Raw genomic sequence first — 20551 nt, 5'->3', positions numbered from 1 at the left:
AGTGACAGGGGAAGATTTAATATTACAGTATGAGGTTTTTATTTGGGAGCATTTAAGTTGTGGGCACACTGTTCTTTTTCCCCTTCTAAAATCAGATTACTCTGCGGTTGCCTTCACAATGCCCTGATTCACACATTTATATTATTGCATTTGGTTTTGGACCCTTGCTTTAGATGTTGGTCCTTTTGATTTATGAAATAAATATTTGTAATACCTTTTTACTCGCTTTCTAAAAGCTGGAAGAAAAGCGATAAAAATCTTTGGTTTATGAGTATGGTTTTTCTATCTGTATGTTGATAACACTGCATGAAAACTTATTTTTTCAGTAATCTTTCTCATTGCTGAGACTGTCATTGACCAACAGAATTTTTACTGTTTTTCTGGAAATAGTTCCATTTGAAAAAATTCCTATAAATTGAGAGTTTTCAAAGAAGCAAACAAAAGGACTTGCAGTATAACACTGCTCAGTTTCTAATAATAGGAAAGTTAATCTGGGTTACGTTTAAATAGAAAAGCAAAGGGTAAAATACAGTCTTTCTCCCATTGGCTTATTTTGCGCATAAAAATATAACTATCAAGATCAAACATTAGATAGAGTGCTTTCTTGAAAGCTGATTGTAATAATGTTTTGCTGTAGGGGTGACCTTTGCCAACTCTTGAATGTCTCCTTTTTCTCTCCCAATATACTTCGTTTCTTTTTTCTATGACATGATGGAAGACTGCACTAGTAAGTTACCACTTACTAAGGTAAGTGGTAAAATCTGGTTGAAATCAGCTGCTCTTATTATTTTACTCTCAAATCTTGAGACAAATTCCAAGACGAAGAGTGATTTCTTTGTAAATATGATCTTAAGTAAATGCCTTCTTCACAGCCACAGTGCTAACCTCACAACTGAGAATTAAAAAAGATCTCTGTAACGTACAAATTAATCCACAACTAGCTACCACACTCACTGAAGAAATCTTGATTGTGTGCACAAGAAATGAAGTATATCCCAAAGAAACTCAACACGAAGACCCCTAACAGGCGTCCAGTAACCATATTCTATAATTTGAACCGCTAATTGACCATGAAGAGTGACAATTAAAAAACCTAGCTTATCCTGCTTTAACTTTATATGGGGAGGAGGGCCACTGAGGCTGAGTAGGCAATTTCAAAATGGGCACTGTAACAAAAGACAGCAAACCTATTTGGCGCTGTATGAATATGTGCACTGGGCTTGCTTGCACTGAGTGACAAATTTAGCTGATGCTCCTAGAAGACTGGGTTACAGAAATAGAAGGGGGTCAAAGCAGATGGAGCATCTCCCTCACTGTTATGAACCCAGAGAGTAAAAGGGGGAAACCCTCTTTTGTCCACAGATTTACAAACAAATACAAAAAAAAAATAAATAATATGCTAAGACAGTACAAACGCAAATACTGTTCCCTTGTGTCAATTACATACAGCATGCCTACATATACAGAATGGAAATTCTTCATCATTCACAAATAGGACACATGGCAGTGCACTATTCAAAATGCTTTGATTATCCTAATTTTTGTTTCTGGTGCCGAGATATTATGAAAGGAACCGCATTTGCGACTTATTAAATACTTCCAGGAACAAACAGTTCACTTTGTTCAGGACATGTAGTTTTGAGTAATTAATCATCCACAGAGCACGAGCCAGTCAGGAGATACCCATTGGTACCACTGGTCCCATTGGTGGTGGTCGCAGTGTGGGGGTTCTTTCCTGGAGGTTCCGAGTCCTCCTCATCTGAGCTGGACTCAATATCACTTCGATCATCCTTGGACACCTGTGAAAAACAAGGAGGCAAGTATAACTAGCTCTTAAGAAATCATCAAGATATGGCATGCTCAGAAATACAATCATACACGAGGGGGGACAATCCAAATGAAAAGATCCAAAGATCAAAGAGGAGAAAAGCTGCTATAAGTTCTTCACTGGAAGTTTACAATGTGGCTGGCCGTCAGTTATCAGGAATGCAGGTGGGTTTAGGCACCATGGTGTCTAGATCTGCTGCCCTCTATAAGGTATCTTTTCATATTCAGAATGTATGAGACCCCGAACCCCATTCTTACTTGCAAAGCGGCATACTATTCTGCTGGAGTAGCACTAGAGAATTCGGCAAGAATAGACTGATTTACTCTATGGTGATCATATTCTTGATAATCGTTTAAAAGTCAGCTCTCCCCTTTAACCACTCTAAGGGTTAGATCGTTAAAACACACTCTAATTTGGCTTTGTAATGCATTATCTTATGTCTTTCTTTTATTGTCTGCTAAAATTAAATAGAAATTTTGTTTTGCATACTACCTGACAACTAATGGCAGCAGAAGGCAACTTGGGAGCTTGTAGATGAGCAGAAGGCACCTTGGGAGCCTTTGGGTGAGCAGCAGGCACTTTGGGAGCCTGTGGGTGAGGTCTAGTTTAAAGAATCTCCCAAGGAGATCTGACTGAGTCACCATGAATGGGCTCCCCTTGTTCCAGGGCTCTTCAATTGTCCAGTCTCTTGAATAATGAGGATGGCGAGATAAGGCAACACAATGTAAGTCCATACTTAAAGAATGAAAAAAAATCCTCTTGTTTAGCAAGGAAATAATTTAGGGGGAAAAAAAAGAAACAGTGGGCCTACTGGTTAAGTCTCAGCACTATCACCGCATCAGCCCACAGCAGCCTGAGTTTGATCCCCAGCCAGGGAGCTAACCCACATGGTGCAGCAGACCTCTCCTGACTCGCCTCTCCTGACTGCTGCTCCCCTCAGCAGTGTATTTCAGTAGATCTGCCTGTTCTGCTCCCCACTCTGTCTCTGGTGAATCCTCTCACCCCCCCCCCCCCCACACACACCTCTGGCCTACACCCCAGTTCTTTTACACAAAAATAAATAAAATCTTAAAAAAAAATTCTCTGCTGTTCTTAAAATTAAGAGTTTGACCTTTCTACCCTGTAAGTCTAAATTGCAAGCATTTTTACTCAGCAGGCCTTTGAGAAACTGAGCACCATTTATTTCTTTTCTTTTCTTTTTTTTTTTAGATTTATTTATTTATTTATACAAGCACTGGGTACAGTCAGAAGCACAGGAGGGTGAGAGAATTCACCAGAGCCAGAGGGGAGAGCAGAGCAGGCAGACTGATGAAATACACTGCTGAGGGAAGCAGCAGGCGGCAGGAGAGGTCTGCGGCCACGTGGGACCCTCGCCAGGTGGCTGGGGATCGATCCAGCGCTCCACAGGCTGCGGTAGCTTCGCAACCCAGCGCTCAACCGCTGAGCCTCCAGGGGGAGGCCCCATTTATTTATTTTCTAAGTGGGGTGGCAATAGGGACCTCGTGGCCTGGCTTCACAGAGTTTTTCCCAGTTTAGTTGGCACCTGTGATTCCTGAGGAGGTGAGCTGGGGAGATTGACAAAGTCAGAATTAACTGGGGCTTTGTCACATCCTCCCGTCATATGCTATGACTGTTTCCCAGCTTGGGAACCCAGCACCCACTGCCCTCCCAACTTGAAAAGCCACCATTACCAACAGAACATCATTTTTCTTAGGTGAGCAGGGGTGGAGAAAAAAAAAGAGCTGGAAACTATTGTTCCTTTCTAACTAGAGATGAGATGACTGTGTAAATATAGTAAAAATGGTTCTTATTCCAATGCCCCCCAAAATGAGGTTAAATGCACATGGACCATCTCCAAGAAGATTTTGATACTGAAACATCAAAACAACTAGATTATAGGATACTTTAACTTTAAAGACCATGGGTCACAAAGACAGCATTATAGTATATCTCCTCTACATTTAGAAATCCATTAGTTATAAATTTAGAGTTAACAGGAAAGAAAACTCCAGTTTCAGAGAATGATTAATTTACATTTGCATGCTTAGTGAGGTTATTTTTAATTGCATTGTACTTATGTTACCTTCAAAGAGAGGAATAATTTAGAATGTGTCAAAATACCCAACAGAGTCCATAATAATTTAGAATGTCTCAAAATACCCAAACAGAGTCCATAACTCATGGCCAAGATGAACATTACTGTCCTAGCAATAGCAGTTGAGATATTCTGAAGCCTGAGATCTGGAATGAAATTAACGCTTGTCTTTTTATAAAGTTGAAGGAATAAGTTGGAAAGAAGACGATACATCTGGTGGAAATGGCAATGCAATAAGGACACAAGTAATCTAATCCACAGTGCCCTATGTCTTCAGTTATTGACAATACTGTCCACATCGATTTAATTTGTATCCAAATGAGGACAGGAACATTTTTCAATAGAAAAACATGTTCATTTTATAGAGTAAGAGGTCACAGAGAAAAAGAAACACTTCCATTTTTAAGCAATTAATTGATCTAAATATTTTTGATTTATGCAACCGGTAATGCTGAGAATTGGTTTTATATTACATGATAAGATGTCCTAAGCCCCCTACGGAAGGAGGAAGCTCACTGAGGACAAGGTGTCATGTACTATTGTGAGTCCTCCATCTGGACCCTAGCGATCCTCTCCCTAACTTAGTTCTGTTTCGCATACTTCACTTTGGTCAATTTCTGGTTTTTGGCCAACATGTCAAACACCAACAAAAGCAATTCCTCTTCTTCTCTGTTGGGTCATGCCAAATTTAGAGGAATAGAAGCTTACACAAAAGGACATTAACTGAGCTGTTCCTAGTATCCTTTATAGTTGGTGAGGGCTGCGCCTCGGTTAGTGCATCTGGTCAGTGCCAACAGATTAGAGAGGACAACATGCATGGAAACAAAAGCATCTGAGCGCCCCTCAACAGGCTAAAGTGGCACCGAGGACAAGGATGGAAAGAAAGGTGTGAGAAACTTACATGTAAAGGGTTCCACTTCCCAGCCTTCCAGGGTGGCAGGAGGAAGAGAACAAATAATGTAAGAAAATATCACAGAGAACGATCCAGAAAAGTTACTGCACAACACAGAAGGGCAAGACTCAAGAAGCTTTAGTTAAGCCAGCTTTATGATTCCATTTTTAACTAAAAATATTTAAATAAATTTTATTGAGAAAATCATAGGGTAAATAGCAACAAGCAACCCTTCTTATAGCAGGAAGGAATTATATTAAATTTCTATTCAGTGTAAGTATAACCAGAAAAGGACGAAGGGAGACAGAGAGAGGGAGAGAAAGAACACAACAAATAATATAGCATTAAATCTAAAGTTATAAATGCAGAGCACTGGGAATCATCATCAGCGAAATAATGCTAAAACTTTAAAAAATGAAATAGAGGAAATGACAATTTGGCTAATGTTTCAAGGAAGTTATGCAAAATTTGAGGAAAAATGTACCAGTTTTGATGATGTTTGAAATAACAGTCTTCTTGCGAATTCAGAAAAGTCAAAAACAAACTTTCAAGGGACATATTGTAAAGCATGTGTTTTACCTTACCTTGCCTTTGGAAATAGCTTTGCAAGCTATTTTAATGATCAAGTAAGACCAGAAGCAGTTCAAGCCTTGTACTAGCAACAGGAGCAGGTTAAAAACCCACCAGGAAGGGAAAGGTCCAACGATCTCCCAACTTTCAAACAATGTGGTATTTAACACCCTAAAGAAAAGAAGAAAGTAATCATTGAGCGCAACTTTTCATTATACCCTCAACAGAAATCTAGTTACTGCCAGAAGCAGAGTCAGCAAGCCCCGTCTCTCCTTGTAAGGATGGGCTGTAAGCTGACCAGTCCAAGTTTACTTCGAAGTTGCTTTTGGTCTTTAATAAATGTGAAGAACACATGTGAATAAGTAAGTCCAAGGAACACCATTCCACACCATTCCACTGCAAGAAAAAAGATTAATTGGTTCCACAAACACTGTTAAGTTTAAACTATCTGCCTAGCACAATGGGGGTTAGAATATGCTTAACACCTAATGCCTGTTCTCAGCTGCTTTATAATCTAGCAGGGCAGCCCCTGAGTATCCTCAATTTTGTAAACTTTCCCCTGGGAAAGAATTAACAATCAGAAGATATCACATTGAAATGATGTCTTAAGTACTGGAAGAATTTAAAACAAATTTATTAGCATGTGATGAGTGCACCCAGTTGTAAGGAGGTGGACTTGAGATGAAGAAACACATCTGAAACGACTGGTTCTCCCTGTGATCCATCATCAGGAGCAGCAGGGAGCAGCCACCTGGCACAGGTACATGGGGCTGGTCTTGGTATTTGGTGCCTGTGGTGCTCACTCCAATGCCTTGGGGAGATGACCCACCTTGGGGACTCCTATTGCTGCCACAGAGAAGAAGCATAACAACATTTTGTAATTTCTTTGGCTTTCTTGCTTTCCTCCTCAGCTGAGGCTGGCTTGGAGACCTGAGACTGTTGACAAAACTCATGTAAGCATTTCCATCCCCTGCCACGGTAGCACTCTGCTGGGCCCCACAGGACAGGTAGGCGGGCAATACCTCGAGGTTAGGGGGAAGGATGGCAACTCTTGAATTTAAGACACAACTGACTCACACAAGACAGATACACAGATAGCTTTAATATAATAATGGTGGGTTTGCTACCGTGACTACACCTGAGGGAGAAAATCCTATACTTCCTAAACACTACCAAGGATGTAAACAGGTGGTACTTCAATTTTTAAAAAAGAAGGGAAGGAAGAATACAATGAGCACTTTGAGAAAGGTGGAGGAAGCACCTGTGAATTCACCAAAAAACAAAAAAACAAAAAACAAAAACTACAAAACTCACTTAGGAACTAGAGATGAATGAACAGAGTTTATCTCTAACTGCCACAGCAGCTATCTCTAAAGAACAACGGACAATAACAGAGATGTTAAAATTCTAAAAATCAGTTGTACAGAATGGAATTTGACAATTCACTGGAAGGATATTGACCCATGATCGATGTTTGGGAAATCTATAAACGAACCACACACCCATAATGAAATTGGTACAAACCTAATTATTTCAAAGTACTAAAAACTATTCAATTCCCTATTGCTGATGTTTTAAAATTAGAACTCAAAGGACTGACTTAATATGATTTTCACAAGTTCAAATCAGCAGTTGTTATTATATAAACACCTAAGTCGGTGCCTTTGTAGCCAGAAACAAGGAACAGTCCATGGACAGCCAGCCTCACTGTTAATATTTAATATTTTTCTGTAGCTTTGGAATAGTGTTAAATAATAAAATAGCATTAGATAAATGCTCACTGTGTAGGAAGTCAAAGACATCAAGTATCAGACATAAATCTCCACATCTACTTTAAAAACAGAAAACCATAAATTTTCCAAATTTTCTGGGAATGGTTAAAAATTAGCTTTTGTTCTTATTCCAGAAAAGATGAAGTCATTCAAAGTATCAGACATGTTTCAAGAATGTCTTAGAAGGAAAAGGCATATAAATTCAACTTGGTAATATACATACATATATATGAGAGAGAGGGGAAGAAAGGAATTATTCATTCAGTCATTCTAGATTTTCTCTGAGGTAAGATTAAGGAATTTCCTATTTTTTTCTTTACATTCTTCAGCTTTCCAAAGCCGTCAAATAATTAGATAAAGATAAAAGTAATTTATGAAAAGGAGTAAGTTACATTAATGCCGATCTTCTTGCCTTGTTTATTTTCCCAAAAGGGAGTCATCCTTTTAACACCATGTGCAGGTCAGAGTCAGACACCAGTTTGCATGTCAATCAAAGGTCTAGAAGGTTTGATTCGAGGGCAGTGAAGGAAGGACCCACACAACTTATGCTTTTCCAACTCCAATGCCTCACAATATACCTACAAGTAACAGGCTCTCTAGACATGTAGGTTGGTTGATTATGTATCTGCGCAGTGATCAAATAAACAGATATGCACATCAGACTGTTCTAGAATAATAATATATGTTTTTATTTTAGAGCAGTCTGCTTCTTGACACACTGTACATTCTGACATTCAAAAAGAACTTGATTTCGTTTGAACAGAAATAGCAATAGTAACCATCACTGTATTATGCGATACATTATAAATCAGCCTTTGCTGATTTTTAGGTTGACCATTAGCTTCTGCTTGGCTTAATTTGAACAGGGTGTCACACAGTCACTGGTAACATGGCATTTACATGAATTTCTGAAACAATGCATCAAAATTCACAGGCTTTGCCATGACAATCAGTGGTAGCCCTGAGACGCTGCTCAAAAATAATAGAATTTCTTTGAATATTGACTTGGCTGCCTGTAGAGATGCTTGGGAAAATATAATTAGTGCAGCAAATGGATATATCTCTTAGTTAGAACTGTGGTAAGAAAAACAGTATCTCAGAAATTTAGATGCAGAGATCGCTATGCCAGGGGGACGTTGAAAACCAGAAAGCCCAGGAAACAGGGCCTTTGTTTGGCCACAAAATGTTTCTGATGAGGAAACTGTCCCTTTTGGGCAAACTATTAAAATAGTGACTGCAGGATTTTACCCTTTCTCAGAGGACTAGGGTTAGGAGCATGTACTTTAGAGGTGCCATTGCAAATCTATGGTGAGTGTACTGAACAGTGGGTATTTTTGAAGGAGGATTGATGGGAGGGGTAGGGAAGCTGCTGGGAACACTTAATATCCTGATTCAAGTGGTGATTATTTGTAAAACTTTACAAACATAAAAATATATCAAGTAATAAACTGAAGATTTGTGATGTACAATATATATGTGAACTATACCTCAACAAATAAAAGTGGCAGAAGTCCTCTGTTGGCCAAATGCTGCCCATCTTTACCCTTTCACTTGAATAATTATTATAATATCCATATTCTTCCCCCCCCCAATAATACTTCGGGTCCAATATATGGCTGCTAGAAAAACAGACTTTTTTCTTTCCCAAATAATGGTTAACGTAATAGCATAAACCCCACTACTGCTGCTCAAACCAAGTGATGGATTGTTTAGAGGTACAAGGCACCAGGAAAAAAAACCCACCACCTTTTTTTTCCATTAAAGCTCGGCTCACTTAGCCACTAGATGGCACACTATGCATTCACAAAGCATGCTCCAACATGTCCATTCTGCCAGAACCTTTCTGCCAAAGTGTGGGTCCCAGCAAGGAAACCACAGCATCTTCAGGTTACACCCTTCCTTCTAAGAATCCTGCCAAACTATGAAAGGAAGAGGTTCCAGTCTGAACTTCTTTCTTCCTGAATGATCCTCAATAGAAGTGATGCCCACAGGGCAGAGCAGAGAGCCAAGCAATTCACGGCAATGTGCTGATGTGACTCTTTTTTAGCATCAATTTTTGAAAAATGACATTTCTTTATTTTGTCTTGAGATATTATGGGTTTGAGTTGACTGTTATCATCTACCTACAATCAATCATTAATGCCAATGGTGAGTGGACTGTGGCTGAGATTGTTATTTGGGGAATATTAAAGAAAGATCTCAGAATCCTAACATGGTTTCTTTCATGTCCTAGTGGGGAGTACCTGGTAAAAAAATTACTCCAGAGATTTGAAGGTAGGATCACATAGGGTGGTTGAGGCATTAAAGATGACAGAAGCCCAGGGGATCTGACTGTGTGAATGAGTTACAAGTGGGTGTTGATGATGAGACATGGTGCTGGTCCCAGCAAGCAACCACAAGGTTTGTCTGCGCCTCTTCTCTCTGTCCCCACCAAAATGCTTGTCTGAGCCTTGCATTGTATGTTTCTGGAAAGAGCCATGAAAAAACCACAACAGTATGTAGGCACACCCATATCAATTATCCAAAGAGAGCCATGATTGAGTGTAGGAGAGTGAGGGTCAGGGATCCACTTTGAGGAGTGCTGCCTGAAGCAAGGGTACACTAAAAACTCAAATCTGCCTTGTGGTCACAATTAGGGCGTTCATCATCTCAGAGCTATTGAATGGTCTAATCTTTGCTTTCCCAGAAATGCCTCAGTATAGCTCACGAGGTTTGGTTCTCTGGCATGTCTTTTCATTTGACCCACACAAAACATGAATGTAAAGTAGATTCTACCTAAAGACCACCAGTAACCAGCTGGCATGTTTCATTCATTTTCAAATAGTTGTTGACAGAAAAGCATTTAAAAATTACTCTAAACAGAAACCATGGGCACTTATCTCCTGGAAAGGAATCAGGTAATGAATTCACTATTAGAAGCACTTGGTCTTCATTTTTCTAAGCCCAAATATTCCTAAATAACATCATGGTCTAGTGCTGGGTAGTCAAGGCGGCTGCAAGGTAGAATGAACCCCGTGCTTGCGATTTTCCTTTAATAAGAAGGTCTCACCCACAGCTCAGATTCCTCCCCAAGACTGTTTGTCAGCAAGCTCACTTTTAGGTAGACAGTTTCTGGCTAGATAATTCTAATTATCATGAATAATGGATTCATGAAGTTTGTGGCAGGCAGAAATAATTTCTGTATCTCTAACAAGAAGCTAAACTTGAACATGAATGAAGCATCTTTCATTTATTTAGCAATGGACATATCAGTTCTGCTGTATTCCCTCCCGAGGAAGACATGAGGCCAGTCATTTATTTTTCTGTTTTAGGAATTTCTTTATTAGGAATTGGTCCCTTATATCACGTAAATGTCTAACTGTGACTTCCTGCTGGGGAAGATGTTTTCCTCAAAATTAGTGGTCATCCTCCTGGTGCCTCATTTGCTGAATTTCCAACCCCTTGACAGCCTGCTCTGCCTTTTTGTTCCTGATCATCTAAGTTCAGTGCCTGTAGCTAAGGCTACATCCTTCAGGATGCATCCTGAAATAGGGCCTGAGACCAGTTTCCAAAGTGAGTGTATGGAGGCTTCCCCACACCAACAAGCAATTCTCAGACATCAGCAGGGTATTCAAAAATTCCACACAATTTTGACACTACCTATTCAGAGAGTTGGCAACATATTCTGCAGTTAAGGGCACAGTGTCCTAAGACCATCCACCAACACAAGACCAGGTTATTACTGGGGCTACAGAGCAACCAGCTACAAATTAGGGATCCCCAGAATGAGCTCTAAAAGTTCAGTAGGGCCTCCCTGGTGGCACAAGGGGTTAAGCATCACACTATGAAGCAATCCGCAACCTCTGCGGCATGAGTTCGATCCCCAGCCGGCCAGGGAAAAACCCACATGGCGCAGCAGACCTCTCCTGACTCGCCCGCTGCTCCCCTCAGCAGTCTGCCTGTTCTGTTCCCTGCTCTGTCTCTAGTGAATCCTCTCACCCCCCACATCTCTGGCCTGTACCCTAGCTCTTGTATGCATAAATAAATACATCTTTAAAAAAATAAAATAAAAGTTCAGTAAATTTGCTACAATGGCTCATAGAATTCAGGAAACCAGTTTACTCACTAGATCAATGATTACAAAGGATATTATTCAGGGAAAGCCAGATGGAGGAGATGTATAGGGCAAGGTATGGGGGAGAAGGCGAGGACTTCTATATGGCCTCTCCAGATGTGCTATTCTCCCTAAATCTCTACATGTCCATCAACCTGGAAGTTCCCTGAAGTCCCTCCTTTTGGTGTTTTTATGGGGACTCATAGGCATGATTGATTAAATCACTAGCCATTGACTGCCAAGTGAACTCAACCTCCAGTCCCTCTTCCTTCTCTGGGGGTGGGACTGCAAGTTCCAACCTTCTAATCACTAGGTTGGTATTTCTGGCAACCACCCCCCATCCTTAGGAGGGGTCTACTGGACATGGTGAAGGAATATGGGTGCTCTGGTGGTGGGTGTGGCATACATACATCTGTAACATAACATCTGAAGATGTGTGATACCGTATCTCTGCCTACATACAGTGTTGTAAACCACTGGTACCTCATTGTGTGGTGGATACACCACAAGACTTCAACTATACGAAAGACACAGAGCTGCCATTTGCAGCAACATGAATGGACCCAGAGGGAATTACATGCTTAGTGATACGAGCCAGGTAGAAAATGACCAAAACAGCATTATTTCACTCATATGTGGTATATAAACAAAATGAAATAAAAATGAATTTTTGGACTATAAGACCAATTAGAAGTTAAAGAAAGGGGGGTGGGAGGCAAAAGGGATAATGGCATGGTGAAGGGTGATTTAGACTTTTAGTGATGACCTTAATGTAGCATATGCACTTGTTGGGTCTCAGTGATGAACCTGAAACTAATATAATGTTACAAAGCAATGATATTTCAATAAAATTCTAATTAAGGGGACAAAAGCTGCTGTGAACATAAAAATGTTACCTCTTCACATAACAAGACACTTTTATCACTCTCCACACTTAGGAAATTCCATGGCTTTTGGGAATTGTGAGCTAGGAATTGTGGATGAACACCAAATATATATGAGAAATGTATTTAGAATGAGCAAAGATACATTTCTTATAAATCACAATATCACAAATCTAATTCCAACATGCTTGTTTTCAATCCTCTGCTGGACATTTATTTTGGCCTGGTTTTCTGTAATGGCGTGAAACGGGTGATTATCACAGCCCAGCACTGTTCTGAACGCTGCGCATGCGCTATTCCACTCTGCCCTTTCTCATCCCTGTGATACCCACTGTAGTAACAGAAGCTGATGGTTACTGGGCACCACCTATACACCAGGAACTGGGTTTGGGTTTCACATGTGCTGACTTAATGTGACTTAATGTGCTGACTTTAATCCTCATGAAACGAATCCTATGGGCTAAAGTCCATTTTGTTTTTCAAAGTAGATACTATTATCCCTGCTTTTACAAATGGAATACAAACAACTTTGGTAAGGTCAGATCTAGAACGTGGAGAGAGTTGCTACTGAACCCATGGTATACTGGTCTGGACCCTCTGGCCCTACTATTTCTAAGCCCACCCTTTTCTCAGCTCGCCCAGACCTTACTTAGTTCTTCACACTTGGCCCATGCACTGGGACAACCCATTGGCACATTAAGATACAGAAAGTACACAAATCTGCTGCTTCAGCCTATTTTGTGTTTGGTCTGTCATTTTCCATTCTTTTTTCCTTATTTTTTTTCTTCTTTGGTTTATAATTTGTTTTCTGGTAGCTATATCAGACCTTACCTGCTGAAACGATTCATGTAGGTTTATGTAACTGGTTTTCCCACTCTGGCCCACCCCATTCAGCCCCTTAAATCCCATTAGAATGATCTCCATTACTGAACATCATACAATGCTTTCACTACTAACTTGTCATAGATATGAAATATTTGAGATACAAAATCAAAGATCTCTATCTAAATTTAGTTCAGAAAATGGGAGAGCCAGTCTTGTGCCCTTTTCTTTGCATTTCTCTTTGAAAAGGTTTGGACATGTATCTCCAAATATTCTTCAAGAAAAGATTCAATAAGGCTGGTGCCTGCTGGGCAAGTAAAAATTCAGAAAATCATTTTTCCAGTTTTTCAGAAGAGTATCATTCTCCCACTTTCTAGGCACAGAACAGAAGAACAGGCTCTGAGACCTCTCCAAATATGTGTGCTCTTCCCTTGAAGCACTGCTTTTTGTTTCTGTCCATGGTAGGCACCATCCCTAGCAGGCTAAGCCACCTGGGCAGAGGTGGAGAATGCTCACAGTGTGCAATGGGGTCCCATGTTTTGTTTTGTTTTTTTTTATCTCTTTTCCCTTCCTTTGGGGGATTTGAATGGTAGCAGTAAGGGGAAACAAAGGCAAAACACATACTAATTTGGAATTGTAGCTGTAAGATTGTTTTCCCTTTAAAATTTCATAGTCTAATCAATGAACTCAGTCAAAGTAGAAAAAAGTAGGCATTCTTAGAGTTCACTGAACATGGCTGGTGAAACCCCATTGGACTATGATAAAGTACTGGAGAGGGAAGACCAAGCTGCCTGGTAGGAAGGGCTTATCTGTAGTGCAGTCATATGCAAAAGGAATACAGAGAGGCTGGCCCTGACTTGCTTCTTGGGAATTAGTATCTTGCATGTTGGCTTCCCATTTAGGTAGTCACTGGGGGCAGAAGCCATTTCTATTTTCTCATTAGCAATAAATAGCAATTTCTGTGTAGGAAAGGCTCTTAGGTCAGAGGGGTCTGCAGTGCAGTGGGTACAAGGTCATTTCCTGATTGCAGCCCACAGGAGTGAAGTGTCTATCCTTTCTAGAGAAGGACCAGCCATTTAGTGACCACCTTCTTCAAGCCTACATGCTGGGATTTCTATGTGGCAATTTCAAATGAGAACTTTCAGAGATGGATGATAAAGCACTAGGAAAATATGTTACTATCTAATCCAGGAAGGATTTGTTTCAAGAGAGCTTGAGTAATGTAAAATTTCCTCCCATTTGAAAGATGTTTGAGAATGTTCAAGTTTACTAGACTGAGCTCATTTCAGTCTGTAAAGTAGGAGGACAGATAAATTACCAACTTTCTGATGAAGAGATCAAAATTCCAAAATAGTATTTAATTATCTAAGGTCACAACGTAGAAGTTTTTGTTGTTTTTAATCAAAAGATATTATTTCTTGTTCTCCCTCTGGTCTTCTCTAGTTTTATAAATAACATCAAAATAGAGCAGCATGTGTATGCATGGTAGAACTTTTTACAAGTAAGAGCTAAAAGGGAGGTCCAGAAATCATCCTACGGCATCCTATTCCACTGGCAAGATAGAATACTATTCTTTTGCTTCCTAAAACCTATTTGAGAAGGTTCCAAAAATATCATGATTCATGGAGAAAGTAAGCATCTAAATATTAATGGATCAAATTCCACCCATTTTATTTAGAAGCGAGTCAGCATCATCTTAGAAACTGTATATAGCACAGGCATCAGAACTCCAGGTTAGGAAACCATAAAATATGCAGGCAAAATACTCTGAGACTCTGCCTTCAGAGATGTCTTTGGGGACTTAACTCTAAAAGCAAGGGAAACAAAAGTGAAAATAAATAACGAACTACATTAAACTAAAAATATTCTGCACAGTGAGGGCATCCCAGGGTGGCGCAGTGGTTGAGTGCTGGGTTGTGAGGCTTCCCGCAGCCTCTGCAGCACCAGTTCAATTCCCGGTGCTGGGTGAGGCACCGGTGAGGGTCCCACCAAAAAAAAAAAAATTCAAAAAAAAATTCTGCACAGTGAAAGAAACTTCATAAAACGAAAAGACACCCCACTGAAAGAGGGAATATTATTTGCACATTATACATCTGAACAGGTGCTAATACCTGAGATTTACAAAAAATTCCTATAATTCAACAAAAAATACCAAATAACTCAATCAAAAACAAATGAGTAGAAAAAACAAATACATCTCCAAAGAAGACACACAGTTATGGTCAACAGGAACATGAAAAATGTCCATCATCACTTATCATGAGAGAAATAAAAAATTACAATGATTTACCACCTTATATCTGTGAGAATGGTTCACATCAAAACAATCAGAACCACGTCTTGGCAAGGATGCAGATGAAAAGGATGTAGACAGGTCCAACCCCTATGGAAACAGTATGGAGGTTCCTCAAAGCTTCAAAGATAGATCTACCATATGACCCAGCAATTCCACTCCTAGATATCTACCCAAAGAATGCAAAAACACAAGAGGAGCTTGTTAATTATTTGGTAATGATGAAAGGTAAATTTGTACTGTATGCCGAACACTGCCAGGAATTATGTGGGATACATACTAGTAGACTTCAAAGAACTCATAATCTAGTTGAGAAGCTAGGACTGGAATATAAATAAGTATATTCTATTTAATGGGTAATGTTACATTATACATTAAAATGTGCATATATAGTGAACCTGTGGTACTTTGTGAGAAGATTTATCCATAAGGACACTCATTTAAATGCTACTTATAATAGAAAGCCACTGGAATGATCCTAAGTAACATCCAGAATTAGAGCACTGATAAATAAACAATGGCTTTTTCATAAGATAGAATACTGTGGAACCAATAAAATCATGTTGTAGAAGACTAATGAAATGGAAAAATGCTTAGAAGGCAATGTCAAATGAGAAAAGCAAAGCAATAAAACAGCATTTGCCAAATGATCCCATTTGGTAGAGAAAAACAGATAACTTTAAGCATACAAAATATTAGAAAGAAAGCCATCCAACTATGAACAGTGATAATCTCAGAGTCATGGGGTGGGGATGTATTTTTTTCTTCTTTGTGGTTGAAAAACATACCCCATAAAATTTTCTATATTGAATATTTTACTACAATATGTATTATCATCTATTCAAACATTAAGTTAAAATCTGAGGAAACTATGTGGGAATGATAATAGCCAAGCGCTAATAAAAGCAAATGAAGGTCTCACTGGGGCAAAAAGCACACCATATTTTCACTAAAGCCACCTCCACTAAAGTCTTACTTGGCCAGATGTGGTTCTCCTCAAAGTTCCAGCTTCCTGTACCAGGTGAGTGACAGGGCTGAAGACCGTTAGGAAAGCCCAAGGTGAACATAAGCAATGGAACTTGAATCTGAGCCCCAGTTGTTGGTTTTAGGGTCCACATGTGTCTGAGCAAGAATCTTTTAACATGGTACTCAAAGAGGAAAGAAACAAGTCCAGAAGAAAGACCCAGAAGGCCAGAAAGGTCTGTCAAATTATCACCCCAACTCTTTCACAAACTAAGATCACACTTGGAAATGATGGCAGAGAGGGGGCCCCCCACTGTTAGGGTGCAGAGTCTGGGGGGAAGCTACAGCAGCACTTCTACTAATACCCTTTTTTACCCCAAACTTTTGGTTAACTGATAAAATGTATACAACTATTAGAGTTGTATATAATACATAAAAGATTAAGATTGTTCAAAATCAGTTTTTAATTGTCATTGTTTTTCACTGTAAAACTAATTCTCCTTCATCTGCATTATTCAGAGATCTGTTTCCTCCACTTCCCACCTTGTCCCATGTGCTTCAATGAGCCTGTTTTGGAGGCTGCTCCTGGCCAGTTAGGCAGTGGCATTGAATGTTAAGACCTGTGACATGCCTCCAGAGATTGTAATGTAAATGGTCTGGGGTTTAGCCCAGTGGGGGGAGTTTTTTAAAGGTTCCCAGATAATTTCAACATACAACAAGTTTGGGAACTGCTTTTATAGACTTTCTTTTCATTTGTTCTCTATTTTTCTTATTAACAATTTTTTAAATTCTACAAACAATTCTGAATAACCTTTTACTGACCCATTCCTGCTCTCAGCAAACATGATGATTATAGGTCATTTATAATGTGTGTACCTGAATGACATTTAAGAGGCAACAAATGAAGAGAGGATATGAATCATGAGCTTGTCAAATCTTTCAGACAATAAATCCAAGGGAGAAAAGGGAGACTGGCCATAGGGCAGATAGAGAAGCCCAAAGTGTGAAAAGACAATGGTGCCCTTAGCTCTGCCCACACATAATTCCTATCAAAAAGATTCCTAACCATATCAGCACAATGCAAAAAAATTCCTAAAAATTCTTTTTTAGTTTGGGAAGTGAAATCAATTTTTGTTGAAATATAAAAATATTTAAATATATATAGGTATATATATTAATTTATATATGCTTGCATATGCATATGAGATCCATTTTGCTTGTGTCCCAAGTACATGCTTAGTTGGTCTATTAGATTCCTAGCAAGGAGAGGCCTGTGAGTGTCTGAGATTCACCAACTACATGACAATGACCTGGGTCACTAGTATCTAAGCTGCTAAAAGGAGAACAATATTCATTACAGATTTTTACTTAATGAAAATATCCTTTGTTCTTAAGATAGGTCACACTGGCTGATGGTGTTTAAAACACCAGGGGAGATTCATAAAGGAGAATTTTCATGTTGGTTTTGGGAAAGCAACTCTTCAGGGGTTATGGCTAGTAACTCTCTCTTCATTTAACTTTAAGTGCGTCTTCTGTCAGGATGGCAAATTCAAAATTGGGGAGTGAGCTGCCTGCTTCTCTAACTGGGAAGGTTAGCACTGGTCCTAAGTAGTGTGAGGCCCTAGGAAAAACTCGTCCTTATATAAGTTATTGATACAAATGAAAATCAGTTCACCAGGAAAGGCAATGAAAGCTCCAAATAAGTAACTATCTGGAAGAGATGAGTGTAGAGGGGTTAGTAGGGATCACTGTTCTGTAGCTGTGACACTGAGAGGTTTCAGGGATAATTGTAATTGTTAGAATCACTCTCTTGCTTTAAATCTTCAAATGATTGCCCACTGCAATTACAATAAAATTGCAAGCACTTAACCACAGCCCACAAAAGTGCCTCATCCAAATCTCTCCTGTCTCAATTCCTACCTTCTTCCCCATGTTTATCAAGTTTCTTTCTATTCCAGGAAGAGGCCAACACTGTTCCCACCTCAGGGAGTTGGCACCAGAAGTTCCCTGTATCTGCTTTCTTCCTATGAATTATTTTTTAATGTGTGTCTATTTCATTTTAGATAATTCCCCATGATCTCATTGCCTCCCACTTTTAAGCATAAGCTCTAAGAGTGCCATAACTGTGTGTGTTTGACCTGCTTTCCATCTGCTGACCCCTTATGAACTCTAAAGTGTACCAGGGTGCTGAATACGGGGGCTTCTTAATCAATTTCAATCCAAGGAAACTGAGAACAGTCAGGGCTCTCACTTTAAGAGCCCACAGAGTATCCCTGTGGACACACTGATGTTGGCGTAGACACAGAGCAGGGCTGCTGCTCCTCATGCTTGCCTTAGAGTATTTATACCCATAGGCCTAATTTTTCAGTGCACTGTGCCATGATAATTGTTTTTGGCCTGTTTACTGCCAAGATTTTAGTTTTAGCCAAAGCATTAGACATGCAACTGAGAAAGGATGAAAATATTAGGCCCCTGAAAATGAAGTTATTATTATGGCAGGCTATAAAGGGGAGGGGACTCCACATTGAGGCTCATACAAAGTGACTCTGGAAGCTGTTCCAAGTGAACACCATAACAAGCAGAACTGAAGCAAATCACAGTACCAACAAAATGCTAAGTTATGCATTTTTAACATTATGCACTGTGATTATTTTTTTCCACCACACAATAAGACAAATGACAAATGACTCAAACTTTTTCCTTTAAAGCTCTGGCTGAATTTGGGTCCTGGACAACTGTGGCATTGCCAAAAATATGCTCCTCATTTGAAATAAATACTATGTGGAGATGGATGTTTTCAGATCCCAACTATATAACCTTGGGACCACTATGTAAGCTACACATCCCTTCCACCAAGGAGCCCATCCTTACAACAACTGCTGTTGCTGCTTCTGAAAGTGGCATGGTCACATTCAGGGGTTTGGATGTGGACAGTGACACACCCTGAAAAGGGACCTAGCTGAGGGAGGGGCTATGGTCCTAAAATCATAATTTTCCTTATTTCTATGTGAACTTAATACTGCCATTACTGTTATAATCCAATATAGCTCCAGAGAACTATTGTTCACACTCCCAAAGTTTGCAGAAGTGGTTAGAGTAAGTAAGTAAATCACGCTAAGTCACATAAACAGAGGGACAGCTCCAGGATTCGAAGACATACAAGCATTTACCCAGAACCCATTCTGATAACCACCATCTCCTTACTTCAATGGTTTTATTACTCATTGAGTTACTTAAGTCAAAATTGTGGTCTCAATCCCTTCATAACTTCACCTCCTTTAACCATCCCCTCTGTAAGTGATGTGCCTACAAGTCCTATCATCCTCCTAAGTTCATTCACTTCTGTCTACCATACCACTACTAATCAAGTTTAAACCACCATCAACTTCCACCCAGGACGGACTTGTAACAGACTTCTAACTAGTCCCCTAGTTTGACCTTGTTGCAAGATGATTATAAACAAAAATGGCAGTGTGAGCAATGAAATTATGTGGCAGCATCTGATCAGGAGGTAGTCATCCAGAAAATCCAGAACATGTGAATTTTAAGATTAGGGACTGGGCAGGGACTGAACTATTTGCATTTTTCATCACTCGGTTCAATTACTTAGTAAAGTGGAAAATGGTGAGTTTACAATTATCTGTAGGATAAATGGATTTTCCCTTAATTTAAATGGCTTTAATATTTTCTAATTATGAAGGTAATGTATCATATAGCTATTTCAAGCTATCTAGAAAAAGTCAATTCTTTCATATGTTTTCCTTCAAATTGTACTTGATCAATAATTTTACCTGTTGAGAACCAGCTTTGTGGGAAAATTGTTTGAATTAAGTTTTTGCGATGAAAAATCCATGGAATTTTCTCATTAGGCACCAAATATGCACACATTCTGAACAGGACATGACATGAATCTTTCCCTCACTCATTTTCATCATAAACTTTTCAAATCAGGTCTTAATTTGACCACAAATGCTTAAGGCACATCCTTCTAAATTTTGGTTTTCCAACCTAATTTCTCCCACATTCTTTTTTTCTTTTTTAAGATTTAATTTATACAAGAACCGGGGTTCAGGCCTGATGTGCGGGAGGGTGAGAGGATACAACAGAGACAATGACCGAAATACACTGCTGAGGGGAGCAGAGGGCAAGACAGGAGAGGTCTGCCGCACCATGTGGGTTGCTCCATGGCCAGCGGGGATCGAACCAGCACTGCAGAGGCTGCGGACAGATACACAGCGCTGCGCTCAACCGCCTGTGTCACCAGGGAGGCCCCTCTCCCACATTCTTTCCCGTTCTCTTAACACATTGCTACACAGAGGAATCAGTTGCACTGATTAAT

General features: G+C 39.6%; 1 protein-coding gene across 2 annotated transcripts in view; it reads right to left on the bottom strand.

Moving 5' to 3' along the window:
* Nucleotides 1-1218: 1218 nt before the first annotated feature.
* The window catches only part of CERS6 (ceramide synthase 6), a 258769-nt gene continuing 239436 nt past the window's right edge, over nucleotides 1219-20551 (bottom strand). The window contains exons 9-11 of one of the 2 annotated variants that reach the window (XM_084251563.1): nucleotides 5400-5556; nucleotides 4825-4848; nucleotides 1219-1799 (exon numbers count right to left, since the gene is read on the bottom strand). In XM_084251563.1, the coding sequence (XP_084107689.1) occupies nucleotides 1647-1799; nucleotides 4825-4848; nucleotides 5400-5556 (334 nt within the window). In that variant the 3' untranslated portion in view covers nucleotides 1219-1646. The remainder of the gene's footprint in view (nucleotides 1800-4824; nucleotides 4849-5399; nucleotides 5557-20551) is intronic. The other variant, XM_084251564.1, reaches the window with a different exon arrangement.

This window comes from Talpa europaea, assembly GCF_964194135.1.
Source record: "Talpa europaea genome assembly, chromosome: 1".
NCBI classification, from domain to species: domain Eukaryota; kingdom Metazoa; phylum Chordata; class Mammalia; order Eulipotyphla; family Talpidae; genus Talpa; species Talpa europaea.
Note: the sequence above shows the minus strand (reverse complement) of the source record. Positions and strands in the feature narration are given on the sequence as shown.